At 32.2% G+C, this 18,564-nt stretch overlaps 1 protein-coding gene across 6 annotated transcripts in view; it reads right to left on the bottom strand.

Annotated features, from left to right (window-relative positions):
• NIPBL (NIPBL cohesin loading factor) overlaps positions 1-18,564 on the bottom strand; it is a 189,437-nt gene that overhangs the window by 82,135 nt on the left and 88,738 nt on the right. For all 6 annotated transcript variants that reach the window (XM_019737211.3, XM_074328993.2, XM_088796488.1 and 3 more), the window contains exons 5-9: positions 16,427-16,526; positions 15,747-15,898; positions 9,961-10,121; positions 8,935-9,031; positions 6,288-6,914 (exon numbers count right to left, since the gene is read on the bottom strand). In XM_019737211.3, coding sequence (XP_019592770.2) covers positions 6,288-6,914; positions 8,935-9,031; positions 9,961-10,121; positions 15,747-15,898; positions 16,427-16,526 — 1,137 coding nt within the window. The remainder of the gene's footprint in view (positions 1-6,287; positions 6,915-8,934; positions 9,032-9,960; positions 10,122-15,746; positions 15,899-16,426; positions 16,527-18,564) is intronic.

The following is an 18,564-nucleotide window of genomic DNA, read 5'->3' as shown; positions in this document are numbered from 1 at the left end:
TCATTATTTTAACTGTTAACCAAAAACTACAAAGAGCCCCAAATCCACCAACATACTAAATAGGAATGTAAACTTTACTACATGTAAGAAAAATATGGAAAAGAATAAAAACCTAAAAGAAAACAGAAACCATGCCACTGAAAAAAGGTAAATGATAGGAGTAAGAAAAAAAAATTAATATTTTGTTATTAACCTTTGATACAAGATTCAAATTTTTCAAGGTGCCATCAGCACAAATAGAATTTAAAAGCTAACTAACAGACGTATATTAAAAATAAGGTAACATTATAAGTACAAAATGAGAAACATGTAGGACTTTTTAAGATAAATCCTGTCTTAAGCAACTTCCACTGAAGAAAAATGCTTTGGCTCTTCAACATAAACTTCTAGGGGTCTATAAATTGGCCTCAGTAAGAAATTATTCACAGTACTCTGGAATGTAAAGACAAAAATACATGCAAACACAAATCTACCACCACAATAATATGTCAAGGGAGTTTTAACAGCTATGTATTTCTGTGCATGATTACATGAGACTTAAGAGGTTGCTAGTTCGTTTTCTATAAATCAAATCTCTTGGGAACAGTTATATTATAGCACCATGAGGTTTGCCTGCTTTAATACTGACTTGCTGAATTGCCTGGCTATGTTTTAAGAGTTATTTTAAATTACTTTTACAGGAGAACTTCTAGATTGTCTTACAGTATTCATTAATGTGATATGACATCATTTAAGGAAAACAAGGATAAAAGTGAAACTGACAACTTAAAAAAGCCCCTTATTGTTAGGGAATCAAGTTCTGAAAAAATCTTTTTAATGGCAATGTTGCTTTTATATACAAAATTTCCATCATTTTGTTTTCATAGTAAGCAGTAGCAGCTCATCCAGCTTTAACTCTAACCAAATATTGCTAAAATGTATTTCAGATATTTGCTAGTTACTTTGTAAAACTAAGTCATTCTGCTTCTTCAATTATTTAGAAGTCCAATCTATCATCACATGTACTTCATTTGCAAAACAACTACATGATAATCACAACAACAAAGTATATTAACATTACACAGTTTTCGCTAGTTAAAACTAACCTGGTAAAAACTTACATGAAGCTTTTTGCATCAATACCTAAGAAAAAAAGCACTCAGAATAATAAATTTATGCTTGCATAACTGTATTTTTTAATGTTCTGCCACACAAAATAATCTTTACATCCTGCCATTGGGCATACCAAACAATTGTTACCTCATAAATAGGATGCTTTATTACCTTATAGTTATCCCTTAAACCTTATGACAAGAATCTATTAGAAACTTAAATAGTATAAGTTTTTTATATTTCTTAATGAAATGAAGCATACTTGAGAACTATAATGACTATGATTTCAGGCACCTGAACATTTCTCTTCAGAAATCTGTGGCTCATCCTTATGAGCAATCTGTCTTTAGAAAAACACTAAAATATCTTAAAGGCTAAATTTTAAAGGATTACAAAATACTTAAGAGTTTAAAGATCATTAACCTCATTCCAATTTATCTTTCATCATTAAAACAGAAATTCAGCAAACAGTTTAATTTCAAAATTACATTTGATTCAGTTATTTTAAACTATAGATTCTATGATTTTTTAATAATAAAAATTTATGAAAGCATTTACAGTAATACATTAAGATTGGGGAAAATCTTAAATTTTTTTGCACTATGCATAAAATAGTGCTAAATAGAAAGTTTTAATTTTTCAATTATTGGGAAGTATTTCACCTCCTGTAAAACCCAGGAAAATTCCATTACTGCTTGCAAGGATTCTTGGATACATTAAAAGAACGCAGGTTCTGATTCACTTGATCTGATTCAATTCCACTATGAACTTAATTCTTGTAAAGTGGCTCTGAATCTGCACAGGTCAATTTTGTCTCCCCACTTTTGTTATCAGTCTTTATTACATCATAACCTTCACCTAATGATGGAAAGCCATCTCTATGAAGAACAATTTCAATATCTGGGATACTGATTACCTTTAAGCTTTCTTTAGTGTTGGAAATCATAAGATTAGCTATCAGAATGCATATATTCCTGAAGAAAATGCATACAAAAAGATAGCATAATTTTAAAACCAGCAACACTTGTCATCCTGATGTTAATATTTTGAAAACAGGATCCAGCCCTTAGAGAAATTCTGTACTTGATTATGCTTATAAAAAACATAGTATATCACTCGCTTACATCTATTACAAGTGATAACTGAAAACAGTTAAAGCAGAAAGCACAATTGTATACACAGCAGGCAATGATGGAAAATGAAAACATCCCACTCCTGAACCACAGCACAGGCTAAGTGGCTAATTGTCCTATTCCTGTTCAAAATCTCAGTCTTTTATTCCAAATGACAGTAGGTAGTAATTTACTTCTTATAAGGGTTACAGTGCAGGAATATTGTAACATTATAAAAACATTAGTGTAGCTAGGCCATTCCTTATACTTGCTAACATGGAAAGTGGACCTTGGGAAAAGATGAAATAGGCAAAGATGAACAAAGAAAACCCCCCTTTTGACAAAAGAAAGCAGAAATTTTCAGCATATGGAGATATTAATGTCTTTGATAAGTTATTCCAGAAGCAAAGATGAAAAGCCTTTAAAAATTAATTTATGTAATTACAGACGTTAAAATACAAGCAAGAGACTGAGAAAAAGGTCCTTTAGGAATATTATAAAATATTAGGTTACAGAGAGTTAACCTGTCAGTGTATATAAAACTATCCAAAGAAGGGAGAATAGGTCAAAGGGACATGAATATCTAGCAGGCAGAAAAGTGTCTTCTATGTGTGGAAGAGAGGTACATTAGGTTCTACCACAGCCTCGGTCAAATATTTAAGAGTACTGGATGCCTTTTCTCAAATTCCATAATGATCAAACAACCATGTTTCCAATCTTATTTACAAGGTACAGAATTTTTTATTTCTGTTTTTTTTTTTTTTTTTTTTAATTTCTGGAAGGGAATTCTTCTCTCATAACAAATGAATATAATAGGAAACAAGCTCAGACCCTAGATCAGAGCTCTTAGTAAAACCATGTAGACCAGGCAAGTAGTCCTGTTTGCTCCTTCCTTACCACCGCCAACACAATAGTTAGAATAAGGTTCTCAGTGCCAAGCCTTAGAATACACTAACTGTCAATTTTACAATTTAGTCCTAAAATGTAGTGGTGACTAGAGATCAATTCTTTTCAAGGAAGTGTTTCATCTCTCAAGGGCTGACTAAAAACTACCACTTCAGAAAATTTTGCTTTTATTTATAACCTCACATACAATCTTGGAGCAACATACCAAACATTTAATCTTTCCAAAATCTCAAAGGTAACTGCTTATATATAAAACACTATCCCATCACAAAATACAGGTACTGAATACAAGATGACAAGGTTCAAATCAAAGTTGTTAGTTCATACCTAAATTCCAAAGGTTTTCAAATAAAGCCATGAAATAATGGGAAGATGGCTTTCAAAAAACAGGTTAGAAATGATTTAGGATATACATACATACACACACACACACACACACACACACACACTTTTTTTTTTTGAGGGCGCAGCTCACAGTGGCCCATGTGGGGATCAAACAGCAGCCTTGGTGCTACCAGCACCACGCTCCAACCAACTGAGCTAACCGGCCACCCCACAAATTAGAAATGAGAGCAATAACGTGATGTCCGCAAAATCAGCATAACCAATTTGGGAAAATACATATATTCATCTAAATCAAACTAAAAAACAGGTATCTCTAATAACCATTTTTTCCTTTAATTCTTTTTTTTTAAGTGTGTTTTTCCAGGACCCATCAGCTCCAAGTCAAGTACCACGTTTCCCCAAAATTAAGACCTAGCTGGACCATCAGCTCTAATGCATCTTTTGGAGCAAAAATTAATATAAGACCCAGTCTTGTTTTACTATAAGACCAGGTATAATACAATATAATATAATACATATAATATAATACCTGGTCTTATTTTACTATAATATAAGAGCCGGCTTTTATATTAATTTTTACTCCAAAAGATGCACTAGAGTTGATGGTGCGGCTACGTCTTATTTTCGGGGAGACAGAGTAGTCGTTTCAATCTAGTTGTTGAGGGCACAGCTCACAGTGGCCCATGTGGGGATCGAACCGGCAACCATGTTGTTAAGACACCGCGCTCTAACCATTAACTGAGCTAACCAGCCCACGCTTTAATTCTTACAGCACCAGCTACCTCTGTAAGTCAACTTTGCTCATTCAACTTTTCAATTAAATTTGCTATAGCCATACCATCAGATTACAGAGAAAATTGATTAGATAATTAAAAGTAAACTATATAGAGAGAGGGTGACAAAAAAAATGTATACACATTTTAAGAAAGGAAAAAACTGTATTAAAATTATAATACAATGAATGACACTAGCATTCACTTGATTAGAGCCATCTTTTGAGCGAATGTCATACGACACATTGCTACAGTAATTCAATTCAATTTCGAAAAGTAATACACAGATAACATCTCTCAAAATATGTACATTTTTTGGCACCCCCGGTATTACAAGTATAGGATACAACAGTATGCTGTTTGTTGATTTTGTTATATTCTCCCAAAGAAAAGTTAGTGGTCTAAAATAAGTTTGCTAATATGCAATTAGCCCCATTTACTATCCTTCTTTTCATTCAGGTTTTAAAGGTAAAAACTTTGATTTCAGCAAGTATGATACAATAAATGTTCAGGCAAGTTAATAAAAAAAGTTCACCATTTCCTCTGTTTCTGTTCCTACCAACCATTAAAAAATCATTTTAAAAAATTACACTCCTTCCTAAGAACATAATTTTCCAAAACACAAGATTAAAATGTCATGCAAAACTTCAGTTCTCAAGGCAACTAATAATTCTTGGTCAAGAAATTACAATTTTGTATGTTTCTTGCAGAACTATCACCGGATTCAGAGGTATGTTAATATTATCAGAGAAGCTGAAGAATATTGCTCTCTTCATTAGACATGCATATACTTTTATAAAAGGTCAGAGGAGGGGCCCACATAGTATACTTATTCCTGAACCTTACACCACTAAGAAAAGAGAAAAGAACAAACAACACTTTATTTTATCCTTAACGTCAATGACTTACTAGTTAAAATAAGAAATTCCAGTTCCCTAGACAATAAAATGAAGACTTCTAGCAATCTACTTGCATTTATATATTTATAGATATGATGTATATATTTAGCAAATATTGTAGTACAACAATTAGTAGTTTATTTTCAATAACATTAAAAAAGCTGTTATGCAAATCTGCAGCATGTTTCTTAGCATAGGAACACAATTATCTAGAAAAGATCCTGTCACCTATGAACAAAATCATATATAAAAATGAGCTCCACCCAACATTAGGTTTTATTTATACAATCACCAAAAAAATATGAGAACTGCATTTCAATCTAGAATATTTAACTATAAAATGAAATCATAAAGTATGCTTTGGTTTGGATAGTCAAGTATGTACATGCATCTGCAAAGACAGCAAATTCATAAATTATATTACTAATTTCAATCACTGATTTTTCAGTCTCTCTTAAAATAATCAAGAACTTAATAGGCAGCTGCTTTCATTTGATTATAATTATTTATAAAGCACGAAAAAAAGCCCATATACTCATAGAACAGGTGTACTGAAACTCCATCCTAATATACTAGTCAGACAAAAGGGAACATTTAACTGTATTCACTAACAAAAGATCCTTGATCCTTAAGGTTTGCTATTTAATATTAACTTAGAATTCTTTCCATAATTTTTTTTTACAAATATGTATCACATTACTAAGAGATGGTAGGATTAAAAACCAAGTGAAAAATCTATTTGTATAATAAGCGCATACACAGACTTTTCTTAAAAGTACTGATTCAAAATAATTCTATAGCAGTTAACTTTGTTTTGATAGGAAAAAAGGTAATGTCTATTTAACGTAATGTCTGAAAATGCATGAAATAGAAACGCTAATGTTCACTTAAGTAGATAAGCACAGATAAAATCACTTGGTACATAATAGGTGATGGACTTATGATACAGAATTATTAAATCTCAAATAGTTGTTTCAGATAAAAAATGAAATTAAGAATTTAATTTCTGAGGTCTGAGCATTAGTAATAAATATAAAACTGAGGAGACATAAAGAAATTATAAAATATGAGGAAAAAAAGAGTAATTTAAAAAAAAAACTTTTTTGACATAATTATATATTTGCCCAGAGTATGAAATGGCAGTAATGAGATTATTTTACCTTTATCTTGAACTTCTTTTGAAAAGCGCTCCCTTTCAATAGCTGATTCTCTCTCTATTCGCTCTATTTCAGCCAATGCATCCAATTCCACTTCATCATATATAGGTCCCTGTTGTGATACCTGTTGCTGATTCTGTACCACAGAAGTCTGGGGCTGTTTTGTAGCAACTGAAGTGTTCTGTTGTAAAACAGGCACTTGATTTGCTGGAAGGAATGCTGTTTGTTCTTGCTGCGACAAACACTGAGCAGCATTTATTGGGCGGTTTACATCCTGTGGAGTAATGGGTGTTTTTGAAGTCTGTCCTGGGTACTGCACATTAAAAGGAATATCATTTTCTGAAACATTGCTATTTTCCATACCAGAAAGCATATCCTCTTGCTGGTCCATGTCTGAAGACCTTACACGAGAAAGTCTTAATGTAAGTTTAGTAGAGTCCTTGGATGGAGAACTAATGATATCATACATTGCAGCTTTCTCACTCTGGTCTTTTTCATCCTTGCCTAATTTCATTTTCTTTTGCTTCTTTTGTTTTCTTTCTGGAGAATCTAGCAAGATATCTGGTGGAACATCTCGAGGTGATGAACAAGGTAGAGGCTGAGACTGTAAAATTAAAGGTGGTCTTGATCCTAGAAAAACAATTCAACAGGCAAGAATGAACAATTGTGTAACTTTTACATTTTCTTATACTGTGATATTAATAAGTGACAATATAGTAATGCTATACCTTCAAAACTAGTTGAAACACTCCTCGTGAACATAAGTAGAAACTTCTGATGAATAATGTGTTCATGAGGTTGTTTGTTCTAAAGTTTTCTCTATTAGGTTGGTGTAAAAGTAATTGAGGTTTTAAAAGGTTAAAAAAAAAATTGTGAAATCCGCAATTACTTTTGCACCAACTAATATCTTAAATTATCCTTCCTTTTTTCCTCCCTTCCTCCCTCCCTTCTTTCCTTCCTTCCTACCCGTCTATCCATCCCCATCCACCCAACCATCCTTCATCCTGCCATCCATTTCTTCATCCATCCTTCCTCAAGAGTTAAGAGGAAAAACAGGCTGGTTATCTGGGCCAACCACCCATCGCATCGTTACTCCTCCCTGGCATCTGAATAACTTCTCACCCTGACATTACTTGTGAGCCATGTACCTAACTCTGATGCCAAATTAACAAATAAGGGTTACTCTGGAAGTTGCTATCTCTTCCAGAAGCTGAGTTATTTTTATCCCTGAAAATTCACAGAATTATAGATTTTGAAAAGCTCATAAAAGTTCAACTCTCACTGTATAAAGAATGTCCCTGATCAAAAAGTTGGGACAATATCTGTGAAAAAAATTATCTTTACAAGGGCAGCCAGTTAGGTCAGGTGGTTAGAGCGCAATGCTCGTAACACCAGGGTTGCCAGTTCGATCCCAATATGGGCCAGTGTGAGCTGCGCCCTCCACAACTAGATTGAAACTACTACTTGACTTGGAGCTCATAGGTCCTGGAAAAACACACTTAAAATAAATACAAGTTTAAAAAAATAAAATATCTTTACAATTAAAAGGGAGATCAGTTCATGTTTTAGATGGCTATAATAAGAAATACTCATGGATAGAGCTTATTATCATCAGCTAAACTACAATCAATTACAAGCTAATGTTTTAAAGTGGCGTGTAATAGTCTCCACAATAAAAGGGTAATTCATTTTATCAAACTTTTTAGTATTTTAAAAAAATAGCCCAAACCTTGACTTAAATTCAATTTTGTGAACCTATTATACACAGAAGACCACATAAGGTTCTTTGTAATTTGAAGATGAAATAAAATTCATGTCCATAAGACAGTATAAGTTATTAGAACAAATATAAACTAATGTCTTGAGATTAGCAGAGGGTCTATGGAAGCTCAGTCATTAACTTAGAACTTGAAGAACAGATTGGATTTTAATAAGCAGAAATGAAAGCAGATTTAAGAGGTTTAGGGAGGTAATACAGAACAGGTCAGATTTTGATAAATGACTACATAAGAGGTGAAAAGACTTTAAGATGATTCAGGACTGGAACAGCATAAAGAGAAATAGGAATGGCAGAAAAAACAGTGTGAACAAATTTAAACATGAATTTGAAATACCAGCTAGATACGAGGAAGGTTTATCTGGAAATGAAAAATTACAACTTGGGAGACAGGACTAGAGCCAAACACATTGATTTGGGCTTCTTGTTCACAATAGTAATCAATGCTGCTACCAAAACTGAGTAAAACAGCCAAGAAAACAAGTACAGTGGAAGATTCAGCTTAAAGATAGAAATCTTGAGAAATGAGAGAGCAGAGAGAAGAGCTAATGAAGACAATCAATCAATGAAAGAAGTAGGAGGAAAACAGGTAAATTCGATATGAAAGGGGTAGAAGATGGAGAAAGCCGATCAATAATTTTAAATGTTTAAGAGAGGTAAGAAGTTTGTGGTTTGCAAAGATGACTCAATTTATCAGTGAGAGTGATATTGTATATATCTAAAAACTATCAATAGTTTACAGGAATAAGTACAGATTTGTTTTTTTCCACAGTAAATGAAAAACAATAATTTTTGGTATCTCCATCAAAAAATTTGAGTTCTTTACTCAACTTGAAATATGAATGCTGAAAGAAATTTTAGTTACAATAATACCTTTAGGAGTTCCATCACTTCCAGCAGGCGAGCATACTGGCTGCGGAGACCTCAACGGAAAAGATGCAGCATTCCTCATTGTTGAAGAATCTCCATCCTAAGAATAGAGTATAAAATTTGTATCTTGAATGATAAGAAAGTCCTTATAGAAATCTTAAAGAGAACCAATAAAAGACATAAATTACTGACAGGTAAAGTGTTGGTATTCAAAAGCATAATTCTTCTGCACTTTCCTGTTTTCTTCGTGGTATATCTTAGAAGAATTGAAATTGTATCCAAAAGAATCAACAGCCTACGCATGGCAATGAATAAGAAAACTGGTATTACTAGTATGCTCCACTTTTGTTTACTATTTTCTACAAAAGGAGCTGTGAACACCCTACCAGGCTGTAAATGTCTTGAGAGTTCACGAGTTCTCTGTCATCTCTGTATTTCTTTAGGTACATGTAACTTATATAATACCACCAAACCAATTACAAGACAAATTTCCGGTACATGGAATATTTAAATAACATCAAAGCAGCATTAAATTTCAGAGAAAAAGTTTTATACAGGTCTTAGACGGAAAAAGAGCTAAGTACTAATAAGTAAAGGTTCATTATTTAAGAGAACATTTTTGTATGAGCATATTTTTAAAAATGAAGTTACGTTTCATTAAGAACCTAAACCTCTAGACCAGGGGTTGGCAAACTTTTTCTGTAAAGGAACAGATAATAAATATTTTAGGATTTTTGGGTCACATACAATTTGTCACATTATGTTCTTTTTTGTTGTTGTTTTTCACAAACTCTTTGAAAATGTTAAAACTGTTCGTACTTTGTGTCAGACTACTGGCCAGTTTACCAACTCCGCTCTAGACTAGGCTCTGTGGGTACAGGAACCATCCTGTTCATAGCTGGATTCTCAGATCTAGTATAATCCTTTATATAAGTAGGTATCCTTTAAATTGTGGAATTGAAACACTAGGTTATCAGGCAAATATAAGCGCTCTTTCATTACCTTAATGATAACTAATAGGTTACATACGTCACTACTTAGCCTGTGCACCATGTGTAGGTAGTCGTCACTTGAGCCATGTCTAGGGTTATCAGCATGATGATTAGCTGAACTGCCAGACAACGGGCCAGAAACTTTATTATCATGTATGTTTCTCAAACCACCTGCAACAATGGGACTTGATACCGATGCTGAAATTAATAAGAATTAAAAAAAGCTTTATAAAAATAAACTGTTGAAACTCTTAGAGGACAACAATTATACATGACATACTGTAAGCATGCAGAAATGACAGAGCACAATATAATGAGCACTCCTGCACTGACCATCCAGACCTTGATCACATGTTCACCCGCTGCTACATGTCATTCAGATCTACATTCCTGTGCTGCATAAGGAGGTTTCAGTCAACCACGGACCACATATACCATGGTGATCCTGTAAGACTATACCAGAGCTGAAAAATTCCTATCACCTAGTGATGTCCTAGCTATCGTTAACGTTGTAGCCATGGTAATATTGTAGCGCAACACACTACTCATGTTTGTGGTGATGCTGATGGCAACAAACTCGTATTTACCATTGCATTACAACTGCCTCCAGTTTTCAGTACAGTCACATGCTGCAGTCTAGGAACAATAGGCTAGACTTAGTAGGCTCTACCACTCAGGTTTGTGTAAGTGCTCTCTATGATGTTCGCACAATGATGAAATGGCCTAACGGTGCATTTCTCAGAGAGCATCCTCACTGTTAAGTGGCACATGACTGAAATGAAGTAAAACAGTAGAGATGGTCGAAGCTCTCCATATATCTGCATATTCTTCTCCTCTATTCCCTTCCCCTAATTCCCTAAAAGAAACCACCAGATTTGAGTTCAATCTACCTACATCTTGACACCTTCGCTATGAATGAATATATTCCTAAATGATAATAACTAGCATTGTTTTGCATATAACTTTATATAAATGGTAAATGTATGTATCCTTCTGAAACTTGCTTTTTAATTGAATATTATGTTGAAATGTATCTATTTTTATAATATTATGTAGTTTCATATTCATTTATATATTAAAAAATTATATATATTCTTCTGAGTAATATACATAATTTATCCATTCTTATGTTAGATGTTTATATTGCTTCAATATTTTTATTGTTATAAACAATGCTGTAATGTATATTATTGTACATGACTTTTTTTTACAAATGTATTTAGGAGTGAAATTGCTAGCTAGATATGTCCATTTGTAAACCCTAGCAAATATTAACAAAATAGCTTCCCAAATTACTTATGCCCATTTGTACTCTACTGGTAGTGCATGAGTTCCTACTGCTCTACATCCTTGCCAACAACTTTCGTCAATCTAAGGATGAGAAATGTCTCTGCCACTTTAATTTGCACCCTTGATAAACAGTGAAGCCAAGAATCTTTAAGTGTATTGGCCATTCATTCCCTCCTTAACACAGTACCATAAAAAGATAGTTTCCTATATTTTCTTTTGAAAATTTACAGTTTTCTTTTTTCACATCAAGTCTTTAATCCATGTAAAATTTATTTTTATGTGTAGTGTGAGATAGGAATCCCAATTTTACTTTTTCCATATGGATAACTATCTCAGTACCATTTATTAAAGAAACCATTATTTCCCCATTAAGATATAATACCGTATGTATCAAGTTCCATTTGTTCATGGTATGTTCCTAGGCGCTTTATCAAATTCCACTTCACCATGTTCTACTCATTGATTCCTGGACTAATGTTACAATAAATCTTGATTCCTGCTAGATGGAACCGTATCTCATCCTTTTCAAAATGATCTTGCTTGTTCTTGAACTTTTATTCTTCTGCATGAATTTTTGCAAGCAGCTTAAGTTGCTTTTATAAAAACCCTGCTTGGGATGTTTACTGATATTGTATTGAATGTGCACATTTGAGAAAAATTCTCATCTTTACCCTATTGAGTCCTTCCATCCATGAAGAATGCATAACTCTTCACTTTCTTAGGTTTTCGTTTATATCTCTTTCAAAATTTTTATAATTTTCCCCACAAAGAGAATTTATTCCTAGGTAGCATATGGTTTTCCTTGAAGTTTTTAATAATATTTTAAAAGACTATACTTATAATTGCTTATTTTAGGTGTATGAAGAGGCAATGCAATTAATTTCAATATTATGATCTTGTATCGAGTAATCGTGTGGAGTGTTTTTATTAATTATATTACCGTGTTTGTAGCTTCTCTTAAGTTTTCTATGAAGACAATCATATCACTTGAAAAATGAAACTTTTCATTTCTTCCTTCCCAATAATTATATATATTTTATGCTTATCTTCCTGTATTGACTAAGACACTGATAAATAAAATAAATGATACACTAAATAAAAGTGATGATTATAGGCATCATGTCTTATCCTTGATTTCAAGGAAAATGTTTCTAATTTTTCACCACTAGGTGGATTTGCCTTTATCAGGATAAGGTTTTCAGGATAAGGCTGTCCCAGTCTATTCTTCTCCAGTGAAAACTCAAAAATTATTAACGGAAGTCGAATTTCTTTTTGAATACTCTTTTGGCAACTATTAAAAGGCTCACAGGATCCCCATCCTCTTAATCTAAATTATATTGTCTAATATTAATCAATCCATGTATTTCTCATATACATCAAATTTTATCACCGAGGTTGATAGCACTGCTTACTTGGTTTTGTAATATTCAGAAATGTTTCCATGTTCATAGACGATGACTGGAATGTTTTATGATTAAAACATCTCTTCACTGGATGCTTAGTAGAATGTGAGTAAAACTGTCTATGTTTTATTCCCTCCCCTTTAAGGGAGACAGATTTCTGAACTACAAAAGGAGGTATATGCATTTTAAATTACAATAGATATTGCCAAACTGCTCTCTAAAAAGGTACCAATTTATACCTCTGTCAAGACTGTGGGAATCCCTGCACACTTGTTGATACTAGGTATCATGTAACTATAAAAAGTTGTATTTCACTTTAATTTTGATTCACATCTCTTTAATTGTGAGCCAGGTTGACCACATTCTCATATACGTATTACACTTTTCTGTATCAAATTTGCTTTTCTTTTCAGTAAATTGTCTACTTTTTTAGTCTACTTTTGTCTTATTCTTATCAATCTCTATAAGATCTTGGTGTGTTAAAAATTAGTATTTTGTGTTTAAATTTTGAAACTGTTTTCCCCCATATTTAACTTGTCCTTATTTATGGTCTCTCCTCTTACATAGAAATTTATAATTAATCTGTGTTTTTTTTCATTTCTGGAATCCAGATTTTAAGTCTGCATAAATAAGGCCTTCTCGACTCTAAGATTACCAAAACTTTACCCATGTTTTCTTCTTATAAGTTTATGACTTAAAATACATGTAAAAACCATGTAAATATTTTATCTATCTAGAAAACTTTTGCTCTAGATAATCTAGGAATCCAATTAAAACTTCAAAATGCCTAGCCAATCCACTCAACATGATTTATTAAACAATCCATTCTTACACACTGATTTAAAAATGCCATCTTAAGAATGACAATTAGAAAAATCACCATTTTCCAATGACCAGTGTAAAAACTGATGAAATGAGAATCATTATCTAATGCTAAACCTCTTAGTTAAAAGATTAATGGAGACCAGGATGTTTACATGATCTCCAAGTATCCATCTGCAGATTACTTACTAACTGCAAGGAAAAAAACAGCACTTATACAATGATGAGATGACGTGGTCACCACCTAAACACCACGGATACTGGGACCACTTGACAATATGTGCCTTCTGATGTGAAGCAACATAAAGGGCACATAACTTATCTAGTACTCTTGCCAAAAACATATAACTAGATACTAATAAAGCTTTTAAAGATAACTGCTAATAGGTAGGAAATATGAGGAATATTTAAGCAACACTATAAGGAAACAGTCAAGTCTAGAATATGAGATGTCTACAAAAGTACCCCACCCTTCATAAAAACAAAAATTACTGTCGTGGGGAAAAAAAGCTATGGGGCTGTTTCAGATTAAAAGAGCCAAAAGAGTACATCTGAAATCTATGTAATTTTACTAACAATTGTCACCTCAATAAATTTAATTTAAAAAAAAAAGAGCCAAAAGAGATGTAAAAACCAAATGCAATTTGTGAGAAACTAGGTTAGATCATGCTTTGAAAAGAACAAAGGTTATGAATGACTTATTTAGGACAACTGGTGAAAACTGTCGACTGGATATTAGATGATACTATCGAACTTTTCTTAATTTTTTAGGGGTAAATTATTACATTTGGTGTTTATATAGGAGAGTTTTCTTCTTTTTAGCAGATGTATATAAAGGCAAACAGTCATGGTACCTGTTGGTGAAGGGGTTTATTGTATTCATCTTTCAACTTTTGTGCATGATTAAATGTTTTATAATGCAAAATTTAAAAACTATTTTAAATTTTAAAACTGTTTTAAATGTTATCTTTCACATACTCCCATATATATCTGCCTTATTCTGGATTCTTTTCTGTCTCATTTACTTATCCATTTGTTCCTTACCATACTAAATTTTCCAATTTATAGTAACTTTTATATCTGAGTGGGGCTAATCTCTGAATAACTTTTTAGTTCAAATATCTGAGAATTTCCAAGAAATGACACATTACTGAACAGACCCTCAAACTATAATTCTCTTTTGAGTTTGTGGTTTCAACTTACTCTTTTGAAAAAGCAAGGTTCATCTTATTAAAAAACAGCAACAGTATTTAGAGTAAAAACTTATATTCTTCTGTACACATACTTATGTGTATGTGGCCATTTTCATCAGCAACAAATGTGTTCTTTTAATAATTTTCCTCCTGTTAATTACATTTAAAATGCTCCTCCTACTTACTATGCCAGAGTATACTATTTTACAAGTATCAAGAGCCCACGTACATGCATACATACTTATGTTCAGCACTCACACTAAATTCTGTAATTTTAGAGGTGTCTATTCCAAATGTGTGATTTGCCTCCTGGTTTTTCATTGAGTTAGTATGTGAAATGGTTTCAACCTAGTATTTCATTATCTAGATTTGGAAAAGCAGCCATGGGCTGTTTTGATAGCTGATTAAGTTAAAAGCTTATAAGTTAAAAGTATATAAATGAAGAAAATTTGGACCCCATGCATAACAAAAAACAAGAATACATATAGAAATTAATGACTGACTGCAAATTTTAAAAATTTGCTGTTAATTACGGGAGACAAAACCATAGATGTTTATTATATTATTTTGCCCTTTTCTTTTTAAAATTTCTCCAAAAAAGTACAAATAAATTTATACTAATAAATTATTTAGCAGACATGACATACATCGCAAGGCACTATAATCTTAAAAAAGACATATTATCACATTTGACTTCAACTGAGAACTAGTATTCTAATCCCCGATTTTCATTTTTTAGGGAAAGTACTGTTCTTTACAATTTATACTATATAAACTTTACCAATTAAAATGTAATTTTTCTTTGGCTTAGTGTATTGTAGGAAGAAAGCCCAATTAAAAAAAGTCGTTCCTAATTTCATAACTAGATATACTCAAGTTGTATAATAACCTAATCCAAAAAGTCAAATGAAACTAATCTTTTTACTTTCCAAATTATGAATCTCACAATGATAAATGTAACATGTTTTTGATTTAAGCCACATCTTAAAAGGAATATTTATTGACAAATAAGTATATAGTATTTTAGTTTCTGTTTTAAACATTGTGAAAAGAAAGAAATGAATTTGCTTGGAGTAACAGGTATTCTCTATAATTAAATAACTAACATTTCTTACCTTGCTGCATCTGTGGATGTGTTGTATAACTTGAAGGATGGGAATATGGCATGTATCCTGCAGGGCTTTGTGGGGCATATGGACTAGGCACTGGGCTATTTTGTTGTGGCATAAATCTGTTCCCAGAGCTTGTCTGTGGTGGCACAAACCGGCTAAAACCCAAAATTCAAATAAACAATATCAGGAAATGAAATAAATGCTCTTCCTTGAAATTTCACTACCATAAAATTCTCCAAATTCTAATTTAAATAAAATCTATGCAGACAGAAAAAATTTGAAAAATACTCAGATGCACAAAAATCATTCACAATTCATAATCTGAGTTATACTACACAGTTTATAAAAACTGAGGTAACACATTTTACTTGCATAAAGGTATTCATTCTATTTATCTCAAACACATTGGTTATTTTAACACATTTTTTGTCTATATGAAATTAAGTTACTAAAATGATAGCTACTTCAATTAGTATATTAGAGCATTTCCACATATAACGTTTTAAGGCAAATGTTCATGTGGGTTACTATTTAAGGCTAAGCATTTCAGCTTATGAACTAGATATAATTCACCATTACATAAATGTATGTATACACTGTATATTCACAAGCGTATTTACCACAGAAAACAATACGTAATAAAATGATACATACATATGTATATATATATATATATATATTACCTGGAGGGGCTATGTGAGATAGTGGTTTGTTGATAATTGGAAGATGCAGGACTACTATGCATGGAATTCTGAGAAAGTTTATATTGAGACATCATGATTCCTATAGAACACACAAAAATGGTAAACATGTTATTTTCTTCTAATGGTAAAGTATCCTTTCAATGATTTAAATAAATTGTTCCTTCATAAACACTCAAAAAGTTTTCTGCTCTTTTTTTTAACCAACATGTTCATTTTGAAGAGCAAAATATAGAAACTGTAAATTTCAAGTACAACCAATTTGACTAAAACATTCTTTTATTATTATAACTACTCTAGGAGCTGCGATAGAGATTAATTTTTTAAAATTTTACTTATTTAAAGTCCTATCATATAGGCTTAGAATTGAAAAGAACTTTTAGAAGTCACTTTAACTCCTGATCAACTACTACACAATTCCTTCTACAACAGGCCTTTGGGTGGTCTTTCGATTATATGGAATACTTTATTACATACAGCTCCCATCCTTAGGAGCTTAGTTTCACAACAGTATTTGTTTCATTGTGATTCAGACGTAGGTTTTTAAAAGTACTTTATTGAATGGCCCAAAGTTTGAGCAGCTACATTCGATCTGAAAGTCTTTTGGTGCAAAACAGAATGCTTCTATTCTTCCACAGTAATTATTTGCCACATATTAAGGATTAAATGAATATTTGATTAATGAGGGAAAATGTGAGGTTAGCTTTCAGATTCTCACATTTCTTTTCAAGCTAGACGTTGTTTCTTCAATTGTTACACAAATAGCATTTTGTTATACATGAGATAGAGAAAAATTCAGTTATTTAAACATTTTTAAAATCAGAGATAAAAATCTCCGATTAACCCTGAACTTTTTTATGATATCCATAGCCAATCTTTTTGGGAGCTTCAAGTATCACATCATATTCCCACATTTCATTTCCTGCTGTTGATGTGAAAAGTACCTTTTAGAGTAGAAGGGATTCTAGCTTTAAAGTAGTAGTTGAATGAGATGAGGGCTCAAAATCTACTAGTAATACTACTCTTTTCTTTTATACATAGTCTAAATTGCAACTTCTGAGCTTTCTCTTCCTACTCAAATTCAATATTAAATCGTATGTTCCATAATTTAATAATTTAATTACTATAATTATTGTTGCTAGGGTTTTTCTTTCTTTTTTTCTTTTGACAGGGAGGGCAATACTCCCTAAGATGGGAGTTAAAAAAAAATTTCCCCTGAATTAACTAACAGTCATCACTGGCACAAGCTGAAATTTACTAGTTTGAAAGCAATGGCTTTAAAAGTAAAATGGACAAATGAAATTCTAATAGTCCTTTCTGGTTATTTCAAAGCTCCAAAGAAGTATAAATAAAGTGTTTTGCTTATTAAATTTTCATCATGCGTGACTCACATTTACACTAAGCAACTAAGAATTACCTTTAAAAATTTTAAAGCCAAGTATCACTAGAAAAATGCTTTAAAAACTCACAACATGTAATTAATTAATTTTTAAATGCTAGCTTATGTTTTTACAAAGTAGGATATGGAGAAATCAACCAACATTTTGGACTTAAAAATAAGTATACGTGTAGTACAAAACAAAATATGTGTCTCAAAGGTAAATACTCTTAAAAGTTTTTTATTAGAGTGATTTACTACCCAAATTATTTAAAAACGTAAGTTACCTAGATGTAGTATAAATAGCCTTAGAAGACTTCCTTTATTCAATCTTAGAGTTACCTTATACTAAATGCTCCTATACTATTAGTCTTTCTTCAAATCAACGATCTCTATTTTCTTTCATTCCAACATTCTCCCAGAGCAAGTGCAATTCTAGTTTTCCTTTCACCATTCGCATCGCTCTCCTACTGCTGCATTCTAGCTTATTAGTTCTGGTGAAGATACAGTCTTGCCCTGCATACCTGCCTTTAATTTGCTGAAAAGTGATTTGGGCAGAGGAATGTCCATGGATTCACTTGGGGGAATGGACAGTTAACTATACAATTGCTTTAAAAACAGAATTGACACACAAATATACAAAATCAACACACTAATACTATTAAAAAAACAAAAGAAAACTAGGAGATGGGATGGGAAGCTTCATGGAGGTGTTTCCAATAAATCTCTCAATATTCTTGAA

The sequence above is a fragment of the Rhinolophus sinicus genome, chromosome 3, assembly GCF_057876585.1.
Source record: "Rhinolophus sinicus isolate RSI-liver-muscle chromosome 3, RSI-T2T, whole genome shotgun sequence".
In the NCBI taxonomy this organism is placed as follows: Eukaryota; Metazoa; Chordata; class Mammalia; order Chiroptera; family Rhinolophidae; genus Rhinolophus; species Rhinolophus sinicus.
This window is presented reverse-complemented; position numbering and strand designations above follow the sequence as displayed.